The sequence below is a fragment of the Lissotriton vulgaris genome, chromosome 4_1, assembly GCF_964263255.1.
Source record: "Lissotriton vulgaris chromosome 4_1, aLisVul1.2, whole genome shotgun sequence".
In the NCBI taxonomy this organism is placed as follows: Eukaryota; Metazoa; Chordata; class Amphibia; order Caudata; family Salamandridae; genus Lissotriton; species Lissotriton vulgaris.
In genome coordinates this window covers 1,582,841,659-1,582,862,018 of record NC_141691.1, presented here as the reverse complement: position 1 = coordinate 1,582,862,018, position 20,360 = coordinate 1,582,841,659, and the positions used below count along the sequence as shown (strand labels likewise).

At 43.0% G+C, this 20,360-nt stretch overlaps 1 protein-coding gene across 4 annotated transcripts in view; it reads right to left on the bottom strand.

The window, feature by feature from the left end:
- TRIM55 (tripartite motif containing 55) overlaps positions 1-20,360 on the bottom strand; it is a 490,854-nt gene that overhangs the window by 341,385 nt on the left and 129,109 nt on the right. For all 4 annotated transcript variants that reach the window (XM_086965810.1, XM_086965813.1, XM_086965812.1 and 1 more), the window contains exons 3-4: positions 12,338-12,506; positions 4,367-4,462 (exon numbers count right to left, since the gene is read on the bottom strand). In XM_086965810.1, the coding sequence (XP_086821936.1) occupies positions 4,367-4,462; positions 12,338-12,506 (265 nt within the window). The remainder of the gene's footprint in view (positions 1-4,366; positions 4,463-12,337; positions 12,507-20,360) is intronic.

Genomic DNA, 20,360 nt, shown 5'->3' with positions numbered 1-20,360 from the left:
GTAGTCCCCATTCACTATAGACAAAATCCAGGGTCCGTGCTACTAGTAGTCCAAGTCTCAAGAGTCCACCCCGACTCTGTATTAAAGTCAAAAGTGTTCCAGCACTAGCAATCAAGGTTCCCCAGGCCGACGTGACAAAAATCAGTCTTCTCTGCACCTGCCAGGTAGGAGCATCTGGAGTACTTGAGCACACCCCATTTGTGGGTTTTGGAGCTGCCGTAGTTGGTTCAGGTGACTTCTCTGCACGCAGCTCAGATGACCTGCACTCGACAACCCCAGTTCCCTCACACACTGTCATACAACCAAAGTGAACGGAAGTTCCTCACAGCTCATTGTGACAGGTTAAGTCTTTGGTCTGTTCCACATAGGGAGAAGTAGTACAAAGGTCCTGATGCTGATCCCTCGTTAAGGTGTAGGTGCGTAAGGGATTCAATGATGGCCCTACTCCTCGGATGAGGATCCTGGTTAGGTCATACTTTGTGCTAGTCCCAGTGGCCCCTTCCGGCCTTCCGGCCTTTCGGGTAACTGTAGTTCTACTGCAAACAGGTTTTGACCCAATTGGCACAGCAGATGCCTTCACAGGGTCCCCTTCTGGCATATGGGGTCGCCAGCTCTTCAATGCAGAAGGCCCACCTGCATGCCAATCCATCTATATTGGCCACTCCTGGCATAGGGGGTCACCAATTCTTCACTTCTCATGGCCTTAGCGTGTTTGCACAGTGATATCCATTCCTCACTTCACAGCAGCCCTCCTCCTGCATACTGGGGATGGCACTATTTTCTTGTTCACAGACATTGACCTAATCAGTGTCGCAGCCATCTCCTTACACCTCACAAAGGGAGTCCACTCAACAGAATTCCACACTGGACCTCGCTTCCTCCAACCAGGGCTGGACTGGCCGTTGCGGGCACCTGGCGTTTCCTTGGTGGGCGCCAGAATGGGGGCTGGTTTCAGGCCCCGGGGGGCCGTTTTTGTTACAGGGGGCAGGCAATATCGGCCCAATGTAACAAAATCGGCTGAAACATGCCCTAGCATACAACTTGGCCCCACCTCCTCCCCCCTGGGGAGGGGGTGGCCAAGCAATGTGCCAGGGCCAGTTTCGGTTCCCAGTTCGGCCCTGCCTCCAACACTCTCCTGTCTGTTCCCAAAAGGGCACACTGGTCTTGGCAAGCCAGCAGGCACTAATGCTCCAATTTGCAGGGAAGATGCTCTAGTATTTTCCATGGATGATGTCTGCTCTCCAAAAAGGTTGTCTGTCAGGCCTTGGCCTGGTCACAGGCAGAAGGCTTGCAGAGCTTCACTTCCTCACACGGCCCAACCAGTTGCTTGAAAGCTGACCTTTTTGGGGTCATAAGCTCCCCTTCTTATAGTCCATTTCCAGAAACCAAATGTGATTTAGAGTCGGAGTCTTTGAAGTTTATGTTGGATGTCTACTTCCTTTTAAAGTTTCCACTCCTCTGCCCTTTCTTCTATCAGACCCATCACCTTCCTGAGGTGTGCCAAAGCCCCCTCCTTGTGACCTCTGAATCAGACAGCACCCTTTGAAGTGTGCTGGGGAATCCTGGCTACATTTTCCAGTGTGTCCCACCCAGCTTTCAGGAATGTAGCAATACTCAAGTCTGTCTGAGGGAGACTTCTCTACCTCCTTTCCTCATGTTTCATCATGCAGCCATGGGTCACACAGAATGGAACCAACAGTCTGCCATGTATTGTATCATTCACAGCCAAACATACACCCAGCACATGCATTTAACATACACACACTGCACAGCAATGTATCCTTAACAACCATACCACTCACAGGCATACATACACCCTGCACATACATACATGCACACACTGCACAGCACAATGTCCTTCATGCACTGTATCACTCACAGGAACACATACACCCAGTGCAGGTACACCATTCATGCGCTGCACAGCACTCTATGCCAAATTCATTTAGTCCAAGGGGTGAGTTAAGCATGCAGCAGAGGGCCCATGAATGAGTGGGCGTGTAGGCTTAACTCCAGTGAAACAAGCTAAAAAGGACCTGTGCACTGCTACTGATCACTACACGGTATGCTGATCATGCTGCTTAATTCCTGATAAAGGCACTAGCCTTTTCACTACTATGAAGGTTGCACTTGGGTGCCCTCCCAGTCCAACAGAGTTATGATCAGTGAGACAGGGCCATGTCATGGCACATAAGCATGATCCATGTTTGCCTATGACAACAAAAATCTGCATTAGGGATCGAGATGTCAGTGTATTTGGGGCACTGAGGCAGGGATGCACGTCCATTACCATGCAGAGGACTTTTCCACCCCAACAATCCTCATAGTTTGAATACCAACATAACACGCTCCAGTTCTTTTGCAGCATTTAAGACTAATGCAAGGACTTTTGCTACTCTAGCCAAGGTAACAAATACTTCTCTTGCCTTTGGCAATTTACGCATCATTTGCTACTTATATGGTAATCTTGCATCCAGCTCCAGGGTTGCAACGGGACAAAAAATAGACATAGGCACCTAAATAAAAGTGGCCCCCGTTAGTGAATTAGATAGCTAAAATATTGCCAGCGTTTACAAATTGGAGCAGTTTTGAGCTTGCAAAGACATGCTGTATAGGTGTTTGTCAAGGTATAGGAGACTAGATACATTTGTACTTGCTGCAGGCAGTGTGATAATATAATTCAAATCAACTGTAAAAACTGGCCCACTAGACCATAAAGCAGGACCACAACCAAAATAATGGCCCACACATTGACCTGTCAGAGCAGTCTTTCTAGCACTGACAGATCGCCCTCTATCTGACCCTGCCCAACTATCGGAATCTCAGGGACTCAAGACATACATGGCAGACAGTCCACCAAACCACTAATGTGATAGCAGCCTGGCTGTGAGCCAGATGCCATACTGAGAAATGTAAGCCATTGAGGCAGAGATGTTTTTTGAAAACATTGCTCCCACTTACGTGACATGGGCACTCTTGGCAAAAACACATGGTACTGGATGAGCCGCAATATCTTGACAGACTACTCAGCACTATTTTCGTATAACATGCACAAACCATCAAAACAAGGGTTTGTTGCTGAGAAACAAAAGCAGCGTTCATGACATTATGGAGTTTATTTGCTGTATCTCGGCGATACTTTAGCCTTTTTCCTGCTCACAGCCACAAAAGTCAGTCAGAAAGTCCACTGTAAGTGGGGAGGTCTTCAGATGCTATTTAGCAAAGCCACAGGGTCTTCTTGTAAAAGGAACTCATTCTCAGCCTACGTGAGGCGTTTCCACTATGAGTACAATACAAAGCAGGAAGCTGAACGAGTTATAGACATGTATTAGGAGGAATATAAAAAGAGAACAACATAGATATTATGGCAAGGACAGACTGTGAAATAATAAAAGCTAACACACTGAAGCAATAACAGAGGGCTACGAGATAGATTGATTGCTCGATGAGTGATGCAGATAAATAGTGTATGATCATTATTGAAGGTAGAGAACAGACACAAGACAAAGTTCGAAACAGTTGGCAACCATCTTGTGAAAGTTAGTGGCTTCACATAATACATGATTGTAGATGTGTTTTACCACAGTAAGCCGAGTCTGGTAACTTAGTGGACTAAAGCGTCCACTAAAGGGACCTGTGTTTGACCTCATGGTCGCAGGTGCAAATCCCAGTTGGTCCACTCAGACTTTAATCCTTCTGAAGTCGATAAAATGAGTACCATTTAGTTGGGTAACAATAAACATCTGTTATTCAGCGCCAAGATGCCCTTCCGGGTGAACGTGCATTTTACAAATACACATGATGTTGCTGTAGTAAAGGACAGAACGAGCTTAGTGTGAGTTGGGTGTGCTGTGACTATCATTACATCTTCTAGGGCATAATTGTACGGCATTACCGGCTATTTTACTTTCTAAAAGTAAATTGAATCACTACGCATTGAATTATTTATCTAACAGATGCATTGTGTAAATACATGTTCGTGTGGAGGGCTTTTTAAAATATAATTTAGTCCAACTCCGATTGCAAGGTAGACCCATTTGCTTTGCTGCTGCTTTTTTTGGGACTGAAGACAATGTGGGGAGCAGAGTGTATGTCGGGCTTGTATCAGCGAGAAGGATGTTCAAAATTGTTCCACTTGCTCACAGAACGCTGCCTCAGCCACTGAACTCAAAAAATGCATTTCACATTTCACAAAAATATCTACCCCTCAAAACACTGCAGCAAACAGTGGACTCAGTATTCTAGTACAGCAGGTTGGTGATTATAATGAGTGAAACGAGTTGAATCGAACATGTGCATGTTTCATTTCGTCAGGTAGCTGTATTGCTTTCACTCTTTCAAGGTTAACACAGATGGCTCCACTCACCTCTACGGACTTGCAGGTTTCCTCCAACTGGCTGATGATGGCTTGGATTCTGTCGTTGCTTCCCACTAACACGGCAATGCCCTCCGTGAGTTCAGACTGAAAAACAACAAGAGAGGGCTCAGAACCAAGAGAGACATCACCCCAGAGATGCCCCCCTTTCCACCCGGTGAACAGTGTCAGAAAGTCCAGTGGTCCCTGTTGACCTTCAAGTACCTCATCAGCAAAATGCTGTTTTTTTCAGCAGCAGGGAAAACGCGTTAATCTACTTTTGATGCTGTACACTTTGGAAAATAAATGAACTGTGGGCTATGCTTCATTATTTCTCCATCTAATTTTGGTTAATGAATACTTGGTTCTAGGTATATTTCAAACAAATGCTAACAGACTTATTTTCTAAAAAAATGATGAAATTGGGGAGCGTTTTAAGATTTAGGAGGCCATTCTTGTCTGTTTGTACATAAGAAACCAATGCAAAATCACTGTTTCAGTCACAATACCTTGAACCGTAGCGTACTTTCAGCCACGATATCGTCAATACCCCAGCCTTCTCTGGGTCACAGCATCATAGGACCCACTACTGCTCCTTGAGCAATGGCACTCTAGGGGAGCCAGGTCCTCCCTGACCAGAAGGCTTTTGGAGTCATAACCTTCATGTAGCCGTAGGGCCCTACCAAGGCCGAACACATATTGGTTCCTGGGAGGTAAGGGCGTGAATATTCACTTTTCATCCGTAGGATCTTAAGAAACCCAGTCACTGGTTGAGCCAGGGAATCTTACAAAGCGCAGCCACTCCCAAAGCCAAGTAGACTAAGAAACAAAACATTTGTTTCAGCCTTGGGATCTTAGGGACAGATGTATCAAACCATTTTTTTGTCGCAAACGCTGCGAATCGCTAAAAAGCAGCGTTTGCGACAAAAAAATAGGAAAATGGAATGTATCAACGAAATAGCCTCGCAATATTAAGGAATTGTAAATGTTGCGATTCCTTAATATTGCGCAAGCATTTAAGGAATCGCAAATTGCGAATCCTTAAATGCTATGTATGAAGCATTTAAGTTTTGCGAATTTAGGCTAAGAAATCGCAAATTACCACCAACTTGTAGTTGGTGGTAATTTGCAATTTTTTTTACAAATGCACTTTTTGCAATTTGTAATGGTGCCATTGGACGCTCATACATGCCCTTAGGGCATTTATGTGCGCCATATGCGCACAAATGTAAATTTCAGGGGTGCAGCAGGGTGTCCTTAAGGCACCCTTGCACCCTTGAAATTATTCTCAATTTGCGATTTGCAAATTGCGATTTGCAAATTGAGAATAACTTTCCATTCATTCATATGGGCCTCCTGGCCCATAGAAATGAATGGGAAATTATTCCTTAATTGTGATTAGCAATTTGCTAATCGCAATTAAGGAATTTTAAGAAATCGCTAAAAAATAGCGAATTTCTAGATACATACCATTTTGCAATTCTCAAATAGCGATTCTCAAAAAATCGCTATTTGAGAATCGCAAAAGGGTATCTTGATACATCTGGCCCTCTGTAACCCTGACAATGCTTTCAACAACGGGTGGTAGAAATGCTACTCACACAGTTACCACTCATTCAGCCACAGAATCCCTTGACGTCCTGTTGGTCTTTGGACCACCAGGACAAGGTTTTACATCCTCTCTGAGCCATATATTCACATTCATTTTGGCTGATCGCTGAGTCTTGGTGCCCTATGAAATCTTGCCTCTCTTTTACCCCTGGCAGATAAGGCTCTCATCCATTTGTGAGCCATGGTATCTTGGGAGCCATAGCCTCTCTTTCAGCAAAGGGAGAAAAGAAACTCAGTTACTCTTTGTCTAATGATATTTAGCTGAATGCTCCCAGTCTTTGTCCAGATGCTCCTGTGTTTCAACCATAACCTGTGCTACATGCTCTGTAATCCAGTGATAGTACCCTAACTCTGTACCAATGTTCTCTAAATATGTTCTACATGCCCTCTAATCCAGTGCTAGTTATCTAACTCTGTCAATGTTCTTAGAATATGTGCTCTAAGCTCTCTGATCCAGTGTTTGTACTCTCTGTCAATGCTCTCACAATATGTGCTCAATGCTCTCTACCCCTGTCATCAATGCACTCTAACTTGGGGCCAATTGCCTCCGGCTTTTGTCCCAATTATTTCTGATATTGCTTACGAAAACAAATGTTGTACTAACACCAAATTCTCTTTAGCCATGTTACCTAAGCTTTCGAATGAGTGATCTTCAATTCTGTATCAGATGCTCTGTAATCCCGTGTCAAATGTCCTCTAGCCCTCTAACCAGAGATTTTACTGTCATTGTTTGAAATGAGGTCTCTGGTTGGCAGTGGTTTGCACCCTGTCCAAGTAGTGACCCTCACTCTAGTCAGGGTAAGCAAGTTACACCCTCAGAATAACCTGTGCTAACCCACTTAGTAGCTTGGGCAGAGCAGTCAGGCTTATCCTCAAAGGAAATGTGTAAAGTATTTGTACACACACAAAGTAACACAGTGAAACACTGCAAAGGCACTCCACAACAAGAAAATGAAAAAAGACAACATATACAAGTAAAGATACGAAATTTCAAGGTTAAATAAAGTTATAGTTCTTAGAAATCAATGGTTGTGCTTGACCAGGACAAAGTACCTCTAATGGGTCAAAAATCAAAGGCGATGAATAGTGTAGGGAAGGTGAGGCATCTTTAAAGCAGGTGATGTGTCAGTTACTTACTGCTATGCAGGTAATTGGCGCTATGGCGCTTGGTGACGGTGTGTTGCTCAAAGGAGGCGAAGATAGCTTGTAGGGATGCGTCGGTTTCTGGAGGCAGTGCAAGGTCGTTGAGCCGCTAATGTCTGGTGACGATGTGAGGGGCAGGGGAGGTGATGCGTTGATTGCGAGTGTAACACCTCAGTTCCAGGAGACTACGTGGTGTGAATGGTGCGTCGATGCCACAGCACAAGGCGTCGATTCTGTGAGGTCGATGTCATAACACAAGCGCTGCATTGGAGTCAAAATTGTACTTTAGGGACTTCCGTGATGAGGTGCTCGAGACTCGCTCAGTGGTGATTCTTCGGGGCCCTGCGGCAAAGTCAGAGTTTGCGTTGTAAACAGTGGTCAGTACATCGTGCACTCGTCGAGTGGGGGCCACAGCTTCGGTGCAGGCAGCGGCAATGCAGCGATTCTTGCAGGGGTGCACAGATTTCAAAGTGACACTTGGAGTCAATACGTGGTTTTCTTCCCTCAGCACCAGAACTCACTTCCAGGGGCCCAGAACTGGAATGGCCACCACTCAAGCCCTTGGAGAAACAGAGACAGGCACAGCCCTATTCAAGTGCAAGTGTCAACTCCTCCCACCACTCTAGCTCAAAAAAACCCATCATCCTGGTGATGGGCCATCAGGAGATGCAAGGCACACCTCATCTCCATTTGTATGGGTCCATCTAGATGGAATTCACAAAGCCCAACTGTCAACCAACCCAGACATTCTATGGATAGGAAGTGACATAGAATAGTTAAGCAGGAATGTTTTTAATTTTCGATTGTTAGTCAGTTTATAGTATCTTGATAATCCGTAACATCAATGTTATTTCAGTGGCTGCCTGAAAATTTCACAATTAAATACTGTTTGAGAACTGCTAGCTAAACAACCATTTTGTCGAGGACAAGGACAAGGGGTGCCCTACTCATTCGGAAACAGGGTAAGTCATATGTAACAGAAACAATGGTTCCAGTGGAAAGTTATGCTAATCTAAAATGATAATAGTATGCACAATCACAATCACAAGATGGGTGATGGTGATGTCAGAAAGAAAGAGGACCTCGCAGACTTTTGCTTGTACTAACAATAATTATTTTTATAAAAATTGAAAAGTTCAGACTAATATATACATAAACCAGAAAACGATGGTACTTTTGTGTCCCCAGATGAAATGGAACCATAAAACAGAAAGTGAAAAAAATATGATATGTACAACTTGGTTTCCACAATTTTCAAAGACTACCATAAGTGACTTAGTAATAATTCCAGCTGCTGTATACAATAATCAGAGCTGTTGAAATGGTTTGCTTTAAATTACAGTCAACACTGATTCGACCCTTTTTGCGTTATAGGGTCTCCTCAGGACCAAGGGATAAGGGGACATCTGATGGGGGTTGCGCAGCCACGTGAAACAGTGTTTCATTCGAAAGAGTAATGCTATTACCGTGGAACGATTGGTTCCTTGGTTTGTCCCGACTAAGTTGAAGCATCTGCTCCACCAAACCTACATACTGTGGTTGTCCTGCGCATCTGCCATCGACCGATGCAAACACCGCGATTGGGCAACATATGAACATACAGGTTGTCAGCCTATCAGTCCGTCTCTCATACGGGGCACCCAACTGGGTCCCCGTGTGAGTATTCCTTCTCGTTTCTCTCACTTTACCGGTGTCTCACATATCTCACTGTTTCACGTGATTGCTCAACCCCATCAGCTGTCCCCATATCCCTTGGTCCTGAGGAGACCTTAAGATCTCACCAATGAAGCCAAGGGGGTCACTTAAAGATTAAAAAGAGTGGGGCTAAGTGAGGAGCCCTGGGGGACCCCACAAGGAAGACTGAAGGACTTGGTTTTGAACCCGCTGTAACTGACGACATTGGTTCTTTCGTGCATGAAAGAGTGGAGAAGCTGTAAGGCCTTTCCAGTGACACCAACATCCTGCAGTCACTGAAACATGCAGATTGGAGAAATGGTGTCAAACGCCGCCGAAGGGGCGAATACAGTCAAATGCTGCAAAACATAAGACAAAAAATAGTCTCTTGTCCAGTTTGAATCTAACACTTAACACCATAGAAGTACAGAAACTGTGGACATTCAAGTCATTATTTATAACTGAAGGATTGATGGACACTGGAAAGATTAAATACATTTTTAAAGATATATTTTTTGAAGCATTAAGGTAATATCTTGGAAGACAGCATGTGGAGTTTGGAAGAGAGGCTGCGCTCTGTTCTTTTCACTGCAGTTAAAGTTGCCATAACCCCAGCACCGTCAACAATATCTAATTGACTGGCTAGCAGAAGACTGAATGAATTTCTTCAACCTTGCCCAATGTATACTGTACCTTCTCCAGTGACCTCGAAGCCTTAATTCAATGTTCGCTAAAACCGTATCCAGTTCTCACTGCGCTTCCCCTGATGTGCTTTAGCTGCCTGGCCATGCCTGCTAAACCTTTGACATCTGCTCTCAGACCCTGTACTGAATGCTCTCTTACCCTTGATGCAGCATAAAAGCTGATCTTGCCTTACACAACACTTAAAGCCTATCTCTACAATAAAGCATAAGTGTGCACTTTGCACAAGTCCAGAAAAATTACACAGAAACAGAGAAAAGTTGGTAAACCAGCACTGTAAAAGCGTGCTTGACTAGCTAGAAACAGTAGTATTAATCAACTAGTGAATTTTCAATGTTTAAGTCACCAATTACCTTACATTCATTAACAGAGATGTCATAAAATATGGTGATAACTTAGCATTGCTATTGACGTCATTGCTGAGTGTCCTAACAAACTCAACTATGGTGCAATTCTTAACCTTAATGTATTTATTTTAATTTTATTTTATTTAAGAGTTTTCTATAGCGCAAACAAGACCCTTGGGTATCAGAGCGCTTCACATTACATGAGGTAGTTAAAGACAATCATTGTTATAGTAAACTTTCAAAGTGTTCTGAGGTAAGTACATATACAACAATAAAATGATAATACCAATTAATAGTTATACAGAAAAATATATAGAGAGTATGATATAGATTTAGTTTATAGTTAAATATAATTTGTATCAGAAGCAATAGATCCTAAGTGTCTATTTCTTGTGCATATTTCAGTTACAGTTCTTGCTCATGTATTCTATAGTCCCGAGCTTTGCCTATGGAAGGAACTTACTCATTAGGAAGATCTTAGTTTCCCTTTTAAAGGATGCTGTGTCTGGAATTTTTCTAATGTTTGGAGGAAGTGAATTCCAGATCCTGGGGGCTGCTCCTGAGAAGGCTCTATCGTAAGTTTTCTTCTTCCGGAAGATGGCTGGTCTCAACACCAGCTCCTTTGCACTCCTTGCCGGTCTGTTTCCTCCAGATATTTTAATTTTCTGAGCAAGGTAACTGGGTGTATTGTGGTGGAGCGCTTTGTGGGTTATGCATGCCATTTTTAGCTGGATTCTGGCTTCGTAAGGTAGCCAGTTTAATGCTTTCAGGTGTGGTGATATGTGGTCAAATTTCCTTGATCCGGTGATCAGTCTTGCAGCTGCATTGAGACATGCCTTTAGTGGTGCTGTTGACATTTTTGGTAGACCTGCTAGCGTTGTACAACCATATTCAATCCTTGCGATAGCTAATGATTGAACTGTCAATTTGAGATCTGCCTTAGATATGAATGGTTTCATTTTTCTGATGTAGTTCAGGTGATAGCGGGCGCTTTTTGCCATTGATTTGATGTGGGCTTTCATGTCTAGGTTCTCATCAAGTGTGATTCCTAGTGATTTCGCGGAGCCAACTAGGGTAGGAGTGCAGTTTAACGCTGTAATCATATTGGACCATTCCTTCACTTCTGTGTGTTTCTTTGGTGGTGTGATTAGTAAGAATTCTGTTTTTTGTGAGTTTAGTTTCAGATGGTTGTCAGTTAGCCATTGTAATGACTTTTTTAAGGCCTCATTCATTCTCTTGATGTCTTCCGAGTTCGGTGGGGCAGGGAGGCGGTGCGGGGGAGGGGGGCAGGGTGGAGGGTGATAAACAACAGAATATGGATAATTGCAGGTAAATAAACAATTTAATAAATAAAACGAATTTCGTAGCGCATCCTGCATCACAAAACGTGATTCAGCGCTCACTACGAAATTTGTTTTATTTATTAAATTGTTTACTTACCTGCAATTATTCATATTCCGTTGTTTACCACCCTCCACCCTGCCCCTCCCCCGCACAGCCTCCCTGCCCCACCAAATTCCCTCCACGGGCCGCGGCTGGTATTATATGTTTGACATTTTCAGGATAAGTGTTTAATATGACAAAGAACGTTTGTGTTCAAGAACAATTTTATTATAATGACTTTTAGAATTAATGTACATGTTGCTACTTTTTGAAATAGTGGGAGTAGGCCAGACTTGAAGTTGAACATTTCTGGGTAATCATTACTGACATTACAAAATGCTTATATATGATATGTGTGATTTATGTCATGCTTAAACTTAATCAGTTTATTATACTCAAATTTTAAATGTTGAATTTAAAAACATTGAGGTGTCTTTCTCTACTCAAGCTGCATTATTTCATAGCCTTGTGCAATGGACTTTGACGCATTTCTCAAATGTTGCTTTATTTGTTCTTGGTTCATGCGACATTCATTTTAGACAACAAAGACTGTTATTTTACCCCTTTGTGTGTGAATGGTGGGAAAGTGACTTTTCCCCTATATTCATGGAAAGTAGCAAGATGAAAAAGCTCTATGTCAACTAACCTGTGAGGATGGAAGGACATTCGTTTCTCATGATATTTGTGAGAAAATATTCTAGAGTAACAATTTGTACCTGGAAAGATGGAAGGATGACCATTAGACCATTGAGGGCTGATCACAATGTCATAAGGACAAGTATGAACTTTATAATGGTCCTCATTGGGTAGCTGACAGTTGGACATCCTGTTTACTCCCCCTTCACTATGACAGAGAAAGGTCCATCAGAGGACCAGAACCTCTGAGGTAAAGTATGGAATCTGAGTAGAAATCCTACCTGTATGGGCCCAGAAGGAGTGTTAAGGTTATGTTTGTAAGTGCATTGGACTCCCACTGCAACACCATCTGCTTACGCTCTCTAGCCCTGATCTAAATGGTCTCTAACCTTTGGCTGCTCACTAGTCTTTACCTAGAAAGGGGGTAATTGTTATTGAACTACTTAACTCCTACAGGAAAGCCACAAGCAAAGTCGATAATGCTTACCTTTTGTCCTTGGAAAACTTGTGAAAGTGGTGCAACCTGACAGTCCTTGTGCACACCAAATACTTTGCACATGGAACACGTTGGCACTTCACAGTTCAAACAATAAATATTGATTTTTTCATCCTCATGCTCTTCACACATAGGCTGTTCCGATGATTTCCTTTCAGGTCTGTAAAAAAACAATCGTACCAACATAAATAAACGCCACAATTTACATGGTTGGCTTTACCCTTCCCATAATTAGTTGACAATGTTTACATTCACCGAAAATTGCTAACATTCTCATTCAAGGAACATGCATTTAAATTAGAAAATAAGGTAAAAATTACAATTCAAACCCTTTTGCATAATTAATTGGCTATCAGGAAACTCTTCAGACAATATTTCATAGAAGTATATGCAGTGCTATAGATTGCATCTGGAACCAGGTATTTATCAATCTCATTTATCAACCTTTAAGTGAAATTGCGAGGTGTCAAAACGCCAAGACGGACATAAGCTGTCATGAAGTTTCTGCCTCTCCTTTTGGGAAAGAATGAAATCTAAAATGAATGAATATTTGTCTTTCATTATATTTGTCAAGGACTGAATGCTGAGAAGGTCTAATAAATCGCCTTCTTGATTACCAGAGGAAAGGGTGACTCCTCCTACGAGTCACAGTGGCACCCGGCGCTCAATTGTACACGTCAAAGGTGTCAAGTGTATACTTCTGAGAGTCCCAAAATTGAGGGAAAAAACACACACACAGTAAAAAATCTCTTTGGTAAGCTTGTAGATCTTTAATGTAGGTGAAGAGTAATGTAGCGAGGAATAGCAAGACACCAAGACCCCACTGACAGAGGGAAGGATGAAGGGTCAAGCAAGAAGAATCCCGAAGAAATTCACCAGAATCTCCATCTTTAAAGGATCAAAAATCAGGGATAAAAATAGTACAAGTAGTAATGAACACGACATAAAATAGGGAATGAATGCACTGCCATGTATCCATCACTTTCAGATAAGTTCTTACATATGATTTAAACACGTACTGACATCACAGGAAAAACATTTATTCCATCCTGAATTAAGTGTCTCGAATAGGTTTCCCTGCATTACACCCTCACCTTTTGAAATGGTACATTATAAGGCTTGCGCATGTCTCATTACAGAAACTCATGGTTTAGGTTAGGCATACGTAGAAGAAGCCCAAGCTTGCCATACCTTGCTCTGTGTGGTATCCGCAGCCCAGCAATCCATGCAATTCAAGGAATACCTCTCCGGGAGGCCGCAAGAGTGGAAATGCCAGTCCATGGACTGCAGTCATGTAACTTCTAATAAACTCTGAACACTGTTGCATTCTTGATACAGATGTAACAGTATTAATCTATTCTTGTTTCAATTCGGGACACTGAGTTCTTTCTTTGACGTCAGATAGGGTGAGAGCAATTCACGTTTCCATTGACGTCTTCTCTGACAACCAAAAATTGATATATCTCCATTCTGAAGAAGGTTCATTTGAAGCCACCTGCTAGGGCTCCTTGGGCAGAAACAATTGTAAACTCTACTATAATTGACTGCCGATGACACCCAAGTGATTTTTAAATATATTCACAACTGAAATAGATTCACGGAGACCGGCATAAATGCTCCCTCGGGATGTGCCTGCCCGCTGCTGCAGGAACACAGGATCAACATTTCATACACAGAAAGAATTGCGAGGGGCAAAAAGAAAAATATATTCTTAATATATGTATTTTCCAAGAACAAATCGGCCAGCAGGTGTTTCAGGAGAAACATCGCTTCCTCAGGGCCTATTTAACAAATCCAGTAGTCCAGTAAATCACTCAATTCATATTTCAAAGAAGGATTCCCTAATAGCAGTGATGTACTCAAGTTTCAAATTAAAGGCAGTTCTAGTATAACGAGAAGAGTAACTGGCAGTGTCATTCCACGATCAGTGTATCAGCCACATCTGTGTGTCCCTGTATTGAATATAAATGTCTCCTGACACTCCTGCCTTCTTCTCCATTATCATTCTATTGATTTGGTTCATCTATGCAGAGTCTGGCAAATCAAGGGAGAGTCGAACTAGACACATACCCCCAGATTCATCAGTGTCATGTTTTGCGAATCCTTAATAGCGATTTATAAGGAATCGCTATTAAAGACTCGCAAAACGAGATTCATGTAGAAATCGCAATATTTATTGCGATTTCTACAGCTTCCTTATTTGCGATTCGCTAATTGCAAATCGCAAATAAGGAATTCCTTATTTGCGATTCGCAATTAGCGAATCGCAAATAAGGAAGCGATTTTAAGGGTGCCAGGGTGTCCAAGAGACACCCTGTAGCACCCCTGAAATGGTAATGTACACTGGTGTTGCGCACACACATGTCCAAAGGACATGGGTGTGTGTAACATACAACTTAGAAAAATGCGCTAAAGTTTTCGCTTTTTACCACATAGTTAGACTTCGCGGTAAATAGCGGCCCCAGATTGCGAATTCGCAATTTTAAAATGGTTCATGAATTGCATTTAAGGAATCTCAAATTGAGATTCCTTAAATGCAATTATTCGCAATTTAGCGATTTTTAGAATTGTGATTTTTGCATTTGGGTTGATGAATCCCAAATGCAAAAATAGCGCTCGCAAAAAGGGCCAGATTCTCAGAATCTGTCCTTTTGCGAGCCGATTTCGGCTTGATGAATCTGGCTGAATATGCTTGTAAAAAGAGTGGCACCATAATATTGTGTCCCAAATAAATCCCATTGCCATTAACAAAAAAATATATACAGCCAGTGGAATAGTATGTTTGGAACCAATATTTGGGACAGAAAATTTATGTTGGGTGATTTTCTGATATGTAACCCTTATGAAGTACTGTCATAGATTACATTTTTGAGGGAGAAGATGAATATTACGTTACTCTAAAGAAAAGCTTACATTTTTAGAACTGTCACGTGAAAAGCTGTTTCCGACATAAATGGAAAAATAAGTGATTTTGAGCATGAAATCGAACAGTAACTTATCATTTTTTTTAATGTTGAGGAGCGGGTACATCAGATTTACTTAACAGTCCAGGGCACAAATAATCAATACCCTACAGATAAAAAGCCAGCCTCAATATTGACAGCGACGAATCAATGGCTGAAAACCTCAGAGCCTTTGGAGGGGGCTGTTAACGGGGAAGGTTAGAGATGACAGAGCATGACTGATGCCGCCGTGCATTGTTTATAATGACATCTATATGGTAATGGCCTAAAGGCGCTCTCTGCGTGCAAATATCTCACCTTTAAACCCACTAAACCAAGTGGAATTCTCTTACAGTCAGCCTCTCAATTTCATTATATAAACTGTATTTATGAGATTGTTGCCGAGGTTAATGCGCACTGCAGATGACGCAGACTCTATCGGAACACGTCACAAGCTGATCTCTCTCGTTCTGCCTCTCCATAGCCCTGTGTGTAGCCCTTGTACTCACAAAGCAAAAGAATGACAAATTAAGCTCAAAGTGAAAAGTCATATTTTCTGTAGGGCATTCTAAACTAACGTACGTGAAGTAAGGGGCGGTTGAGCAAAGCTAACATGGCATCAAGTTCCACTATTATCTGTCTCTGAGGGTTGTGGGCAGATACAGTTAAAGGTAAAATTACTTTATGAAGGTAAGCTCTGAAGGTTTATATTAAGGAGTTAGAAAAGCAATGTAGGAAAGTGGGATATTAGTAGGTGGGGGTATTCACCCTCAGCTAGTACTAATACCACAGTCAATTATTGGTCCATTCAGGTCTCAGTAAATTAATTATTGCTCAACTCTTGGTAGCCTAGCAAACGAGCTTAATTTACGAGACAGGCATGTGTAAAGCATTTAATACCTCCAAAACAGCAAATAAGTAAAACACAGCACACAATAAAAAATCAACACAAGTTTATAAAAAATAAACATTATTTTTATCTTTAAAATGCCACCAAAACAAAAAACAAAATGTAGGGAACAGGAGATATATTTTTTTAAAGATGAAATAAAAAATTGTGCAGTATAGCGCCAAAAAGCATGAAGCGACACAGGAAGCTATCTGGTCATGCTGGACCAGGACAAAGTCAAAGCCAGATCGAATAGGCTCAGGGCTAAGTCCTGGCAAAATATTTACCTTAGGACTTAGATTTTTCTTAGAAATGTCTCTTGATGATGACTCCTCAGGTTCCACAGATAACTGCGTAATGCCCAGTTGCCTACAAAAAATTAATGGGACTTGATGTAACATTGTAATGGCTGACGGAAAGTGTGCAGCCTCTGGGCTCTCCTGCGACAAGGGGCGCTCCCGTGGCAAGGGACGCTCCCAGGGCAGGGGATCGCTTCTAGTGTGGGTCCTTGTGATGACCTGCTGCCATGCCTCTGCCGAAGTTTGCAGAAGCTTGGGAGTGAAGGTATCGGATGGAGGGTGTTTCTACAGTGAGCCCTCTACGGGACCGGGAATTGCAGCAGAGCCTTGCAATCTGGGTCCTGTCTCGACAACGACTGCAGTAGCTGGGGTTGACCAAGGTCCTCAGAGGGATCGCAGTGGCTGAGAGGGATCGAGCTCTCCCCGAGTCCACTGTGTCCGTGTGGGGGCACAGATGTTGCGTCTAGGGGTGGGTCCGCCACCCCCACTCCCCACCCCCTGGGAGGCTCCAACAATTTCCACCCTCGCCCCGACCTCTGCCCTGAGCATGTAGCCGACAAACCTACCAGGCATCTAAAACATCCTTTATATTGTCCCTGCTTTTTATAACGAAGCCCCTACCCTTGGGGCACCTAGTGCAGACCTTAGGGATGACCCAAAAGTCATAAAAAATATTGATTTTGGACTTTGGAAGTACTTTTAATTTTATAGTCGAATTTGGGCATAGTTTTATAGTAAAAGCAGGCTGCAAGGGGGGAGGAGCCGCCGCAGCAGAATGGGAAGAGGGGCACTTGAGTCTCCATATCTCATAGATATTCATTGGCTTTGAGCCAGAATGGAGCAACAACCTTGTCAGATTTAGGGGACCACTAAAGGCCCCCTTACCTCCCCCCCCCCCACCCCAGGGGCTGCAGGGGCTTGTGTTACACCCCTGCCTGTCGTTTCTCCTAATTAGAGAATCTTACGAGAAATCTTCATGGATGCTTACTTTAAAGTAAATTGTGGAATCCTGCCCCAATATTGATAGCAAAGTTCAACGGACCGGCACATGAAACCGGACACCAACTTATTATCACCCTGAGAATCATTTATATTTGCAAAAACCAAATGGCTGTATGAATTAGGGCCCTTCTTCATGCAAAACTGGTCCCATTCACCCACTTATGGGGCAGCTTCATACCTGGGAAAAACGAAAGGTGAGAACACTCTTTGGCCGACAAAAACACATATGGAGGTGGTCCACCCTCAATCAAGAGCTTTTATACAGCACTTTGTTAAGGGAGTGGCAGCTGTGGCATTTTCCCTATGACCCTTGCTGCTTGTAAGGTACCCACAGGCAGGGTCAGACTGGCCGTAGTGGGCATCGGGTGTATCCCCATGAGACTGGAAGGGTGGGGGCCAGAGTCGTAATGGTGAGGGTCAGTTTTGGAACTAGGGGCCAGGGCCGGCTTTAGGCATGTGCAAGCTGTGCACCTGCACAGGGCCACCAAACCCCAGGGGCCACCACACCAATATATATCCTTAATATAATAATCCTTTGAGGATGGATACATATTTGCGTGGCGGCCACTGGCAGGTATTTGGCGGCCTCCGGCTCTGTTCCACTTCCAAACACCCTGACCCCCCCTCTTCACTGGCCTCCGCGCTCCACCCCGCCCAGACACCTCTTCCTGGGCCCCCTACCCACGCTCCCTGCCCAGGGCCTCCATGAGCCTAGAGCCGCCCCTGTAGGGGCCTATTGTGCAGACGTGCTTCAATATCGCCCCCCAGTAACAAAAGCAGAGGCGCTTCACACTTGCACCGCCCCCCCTTGCTTCCTCTGGAAGTTGTTCCAACAAAATTACCTGACTGCTTCGGGTTTCCATTCCGGCCCGCCTAAAGGTCTGAAATTATTTTACAGACAAGGGCAGCTAGAGGTAACCATTAAAAAACAGCAAGTTGATTGCAGCACAAGACTGTCCTGCTTAATTCTGTAGTTTAATTATTATAAGGCTCCAAGTCAGATACATTATTTTGCAGAGATGTCAGTGGCAAAGTATTGAGTGCGTGTTATATTATCAAAAGAGTATAAGCAACTTACCAAAGACTCAAGTAAGTTATAATCATCTAACTTGGCCGAGCCCTAGGGATATAACTGGCACACACTAAGTCTGTGGTAAGTTGCTGATACCTTTTCACGCACTCAGTACTTCGATGTCTTTTAAAAAATATTTTGAATGTCATGGGCATCTGGCCTTAGTCAACGTGTTAGGTTTTATAACATAGGAATGATTGTGGGTCTCAATGCTTTCACGGTGCACTTGATGTACCGGAAATAGAGCTTAGTCTGAAATGTAGGCACACTTTTAGAAACACCAAACTATGATATTACTATCTACATATGATTAATGCTCACACAGTAAAAACCATGTTAATGCTTTTAGCGGCACCTGGAATTTAGGATCGCATAATATGTTTATGTTGGTATTCTACATTAACGGTCAGATATAAGGAGGTAAAAACGAACCTAAGGAGTCAATATAGTTATGCAGATAATGTCTAAAAAGAAATTGGTACGTCTTCTCTCTCTACAGGTACTTCCAAAATATGGCAAGTACATCACTTTTTACCTGCATGCATAAGCTTACCTTGGCATGCCACGCATTTCCTGTAAAATCCTTACGGAGGTAAGCCAATGGGGGAACTAGTTTCACTTTCTTCACCCTGTCGAATGCCCAGGCCCTAAGTTAGGCCAATAGTGTAGGGCAGAAATGAGTCGGTGTTTTAAACGCTAGGGTCATGAGACTACAACATCTGCTTGCCCCCTGTATTTACAGTTTTAATCTTCCCATCCCCCCACGAATAAAGGAATAACTTTGGGTTAGATGACGTTTTATTTTCATTAGTATATAACACCCTAAAAAGCTAAAAATTCTTCAGAGCTCCATGGAATACGGTCTAACCCAACCCTGATCTTTAGAAGTCAGGGTGAACCCGATGATGAAGCATACCAATACTAGGGTGGGTGAGGGTTGTATAAAAAAAGTTTTTCCGTTTTTCCACAACTGAGTACTGTGGAGTCAGGTGTAGTTTAATCTCCTCATGACACTCTGCCACCTTAGAGGAGGACACCACAAAAGTCATTGGATATTTAATAGGGAGTATGTATCCCCCTTACCTTTCATATACGAACAGACCTCTTTACCCTTCTGGGTCCAGGAGTCCTACTCCTGCTCCTAAGAGTTTAAGGTAGTGGCAAAGAGCAACATGGACCCCGGCCTGCAGTATATTTTGCCCAAGACTCTGCAGAAGCTTCTGACTGAACATGCTTCTACAATAAACTCCCTAACTCCCCTGATACTGTCTCCAAGTCTGTCTACCATCCAATTTGCGTTCTTCCAAGCATCCAGCAACAGATTGAGTTCTTCCCCAACTGACCATGCCTACTACTGGTGTATGAACATTGCACCTGCCATGCATTAGTGACGTCATTATGTCTCTGCTTCTAACAATTCTTGCAATCAGTCTTATTGTAAATTGTGTTGATTGGTGCTGAAAAGGCATGAAACAGAGACCAGTAGGCCAAACCAACACGTTTCCTCTTTAAATGGAAGCTGTTTCTTATATTTGTAAGAGCTTGTCTCGACTATTTTAGAAATTTCTGTCTTGAAATGATATTATTTAAGTACGATGATATCCTGATTGGTCTCTGTCATAGACTCTTTTTTGCTCTTCAAAATATATTTAAAAACGCTAGCGCTCTCGTAATCATGCAAAGTACTGGTCCTATGATTAATGCAGAATTATAAATAATAATTCACCATTGCCCAGCTGGCAGCTGAATGGCTCACACATCTTTAATGGCATGTACTTTCGTCTATATTTCATTTTCTTGTGCTGAAGAC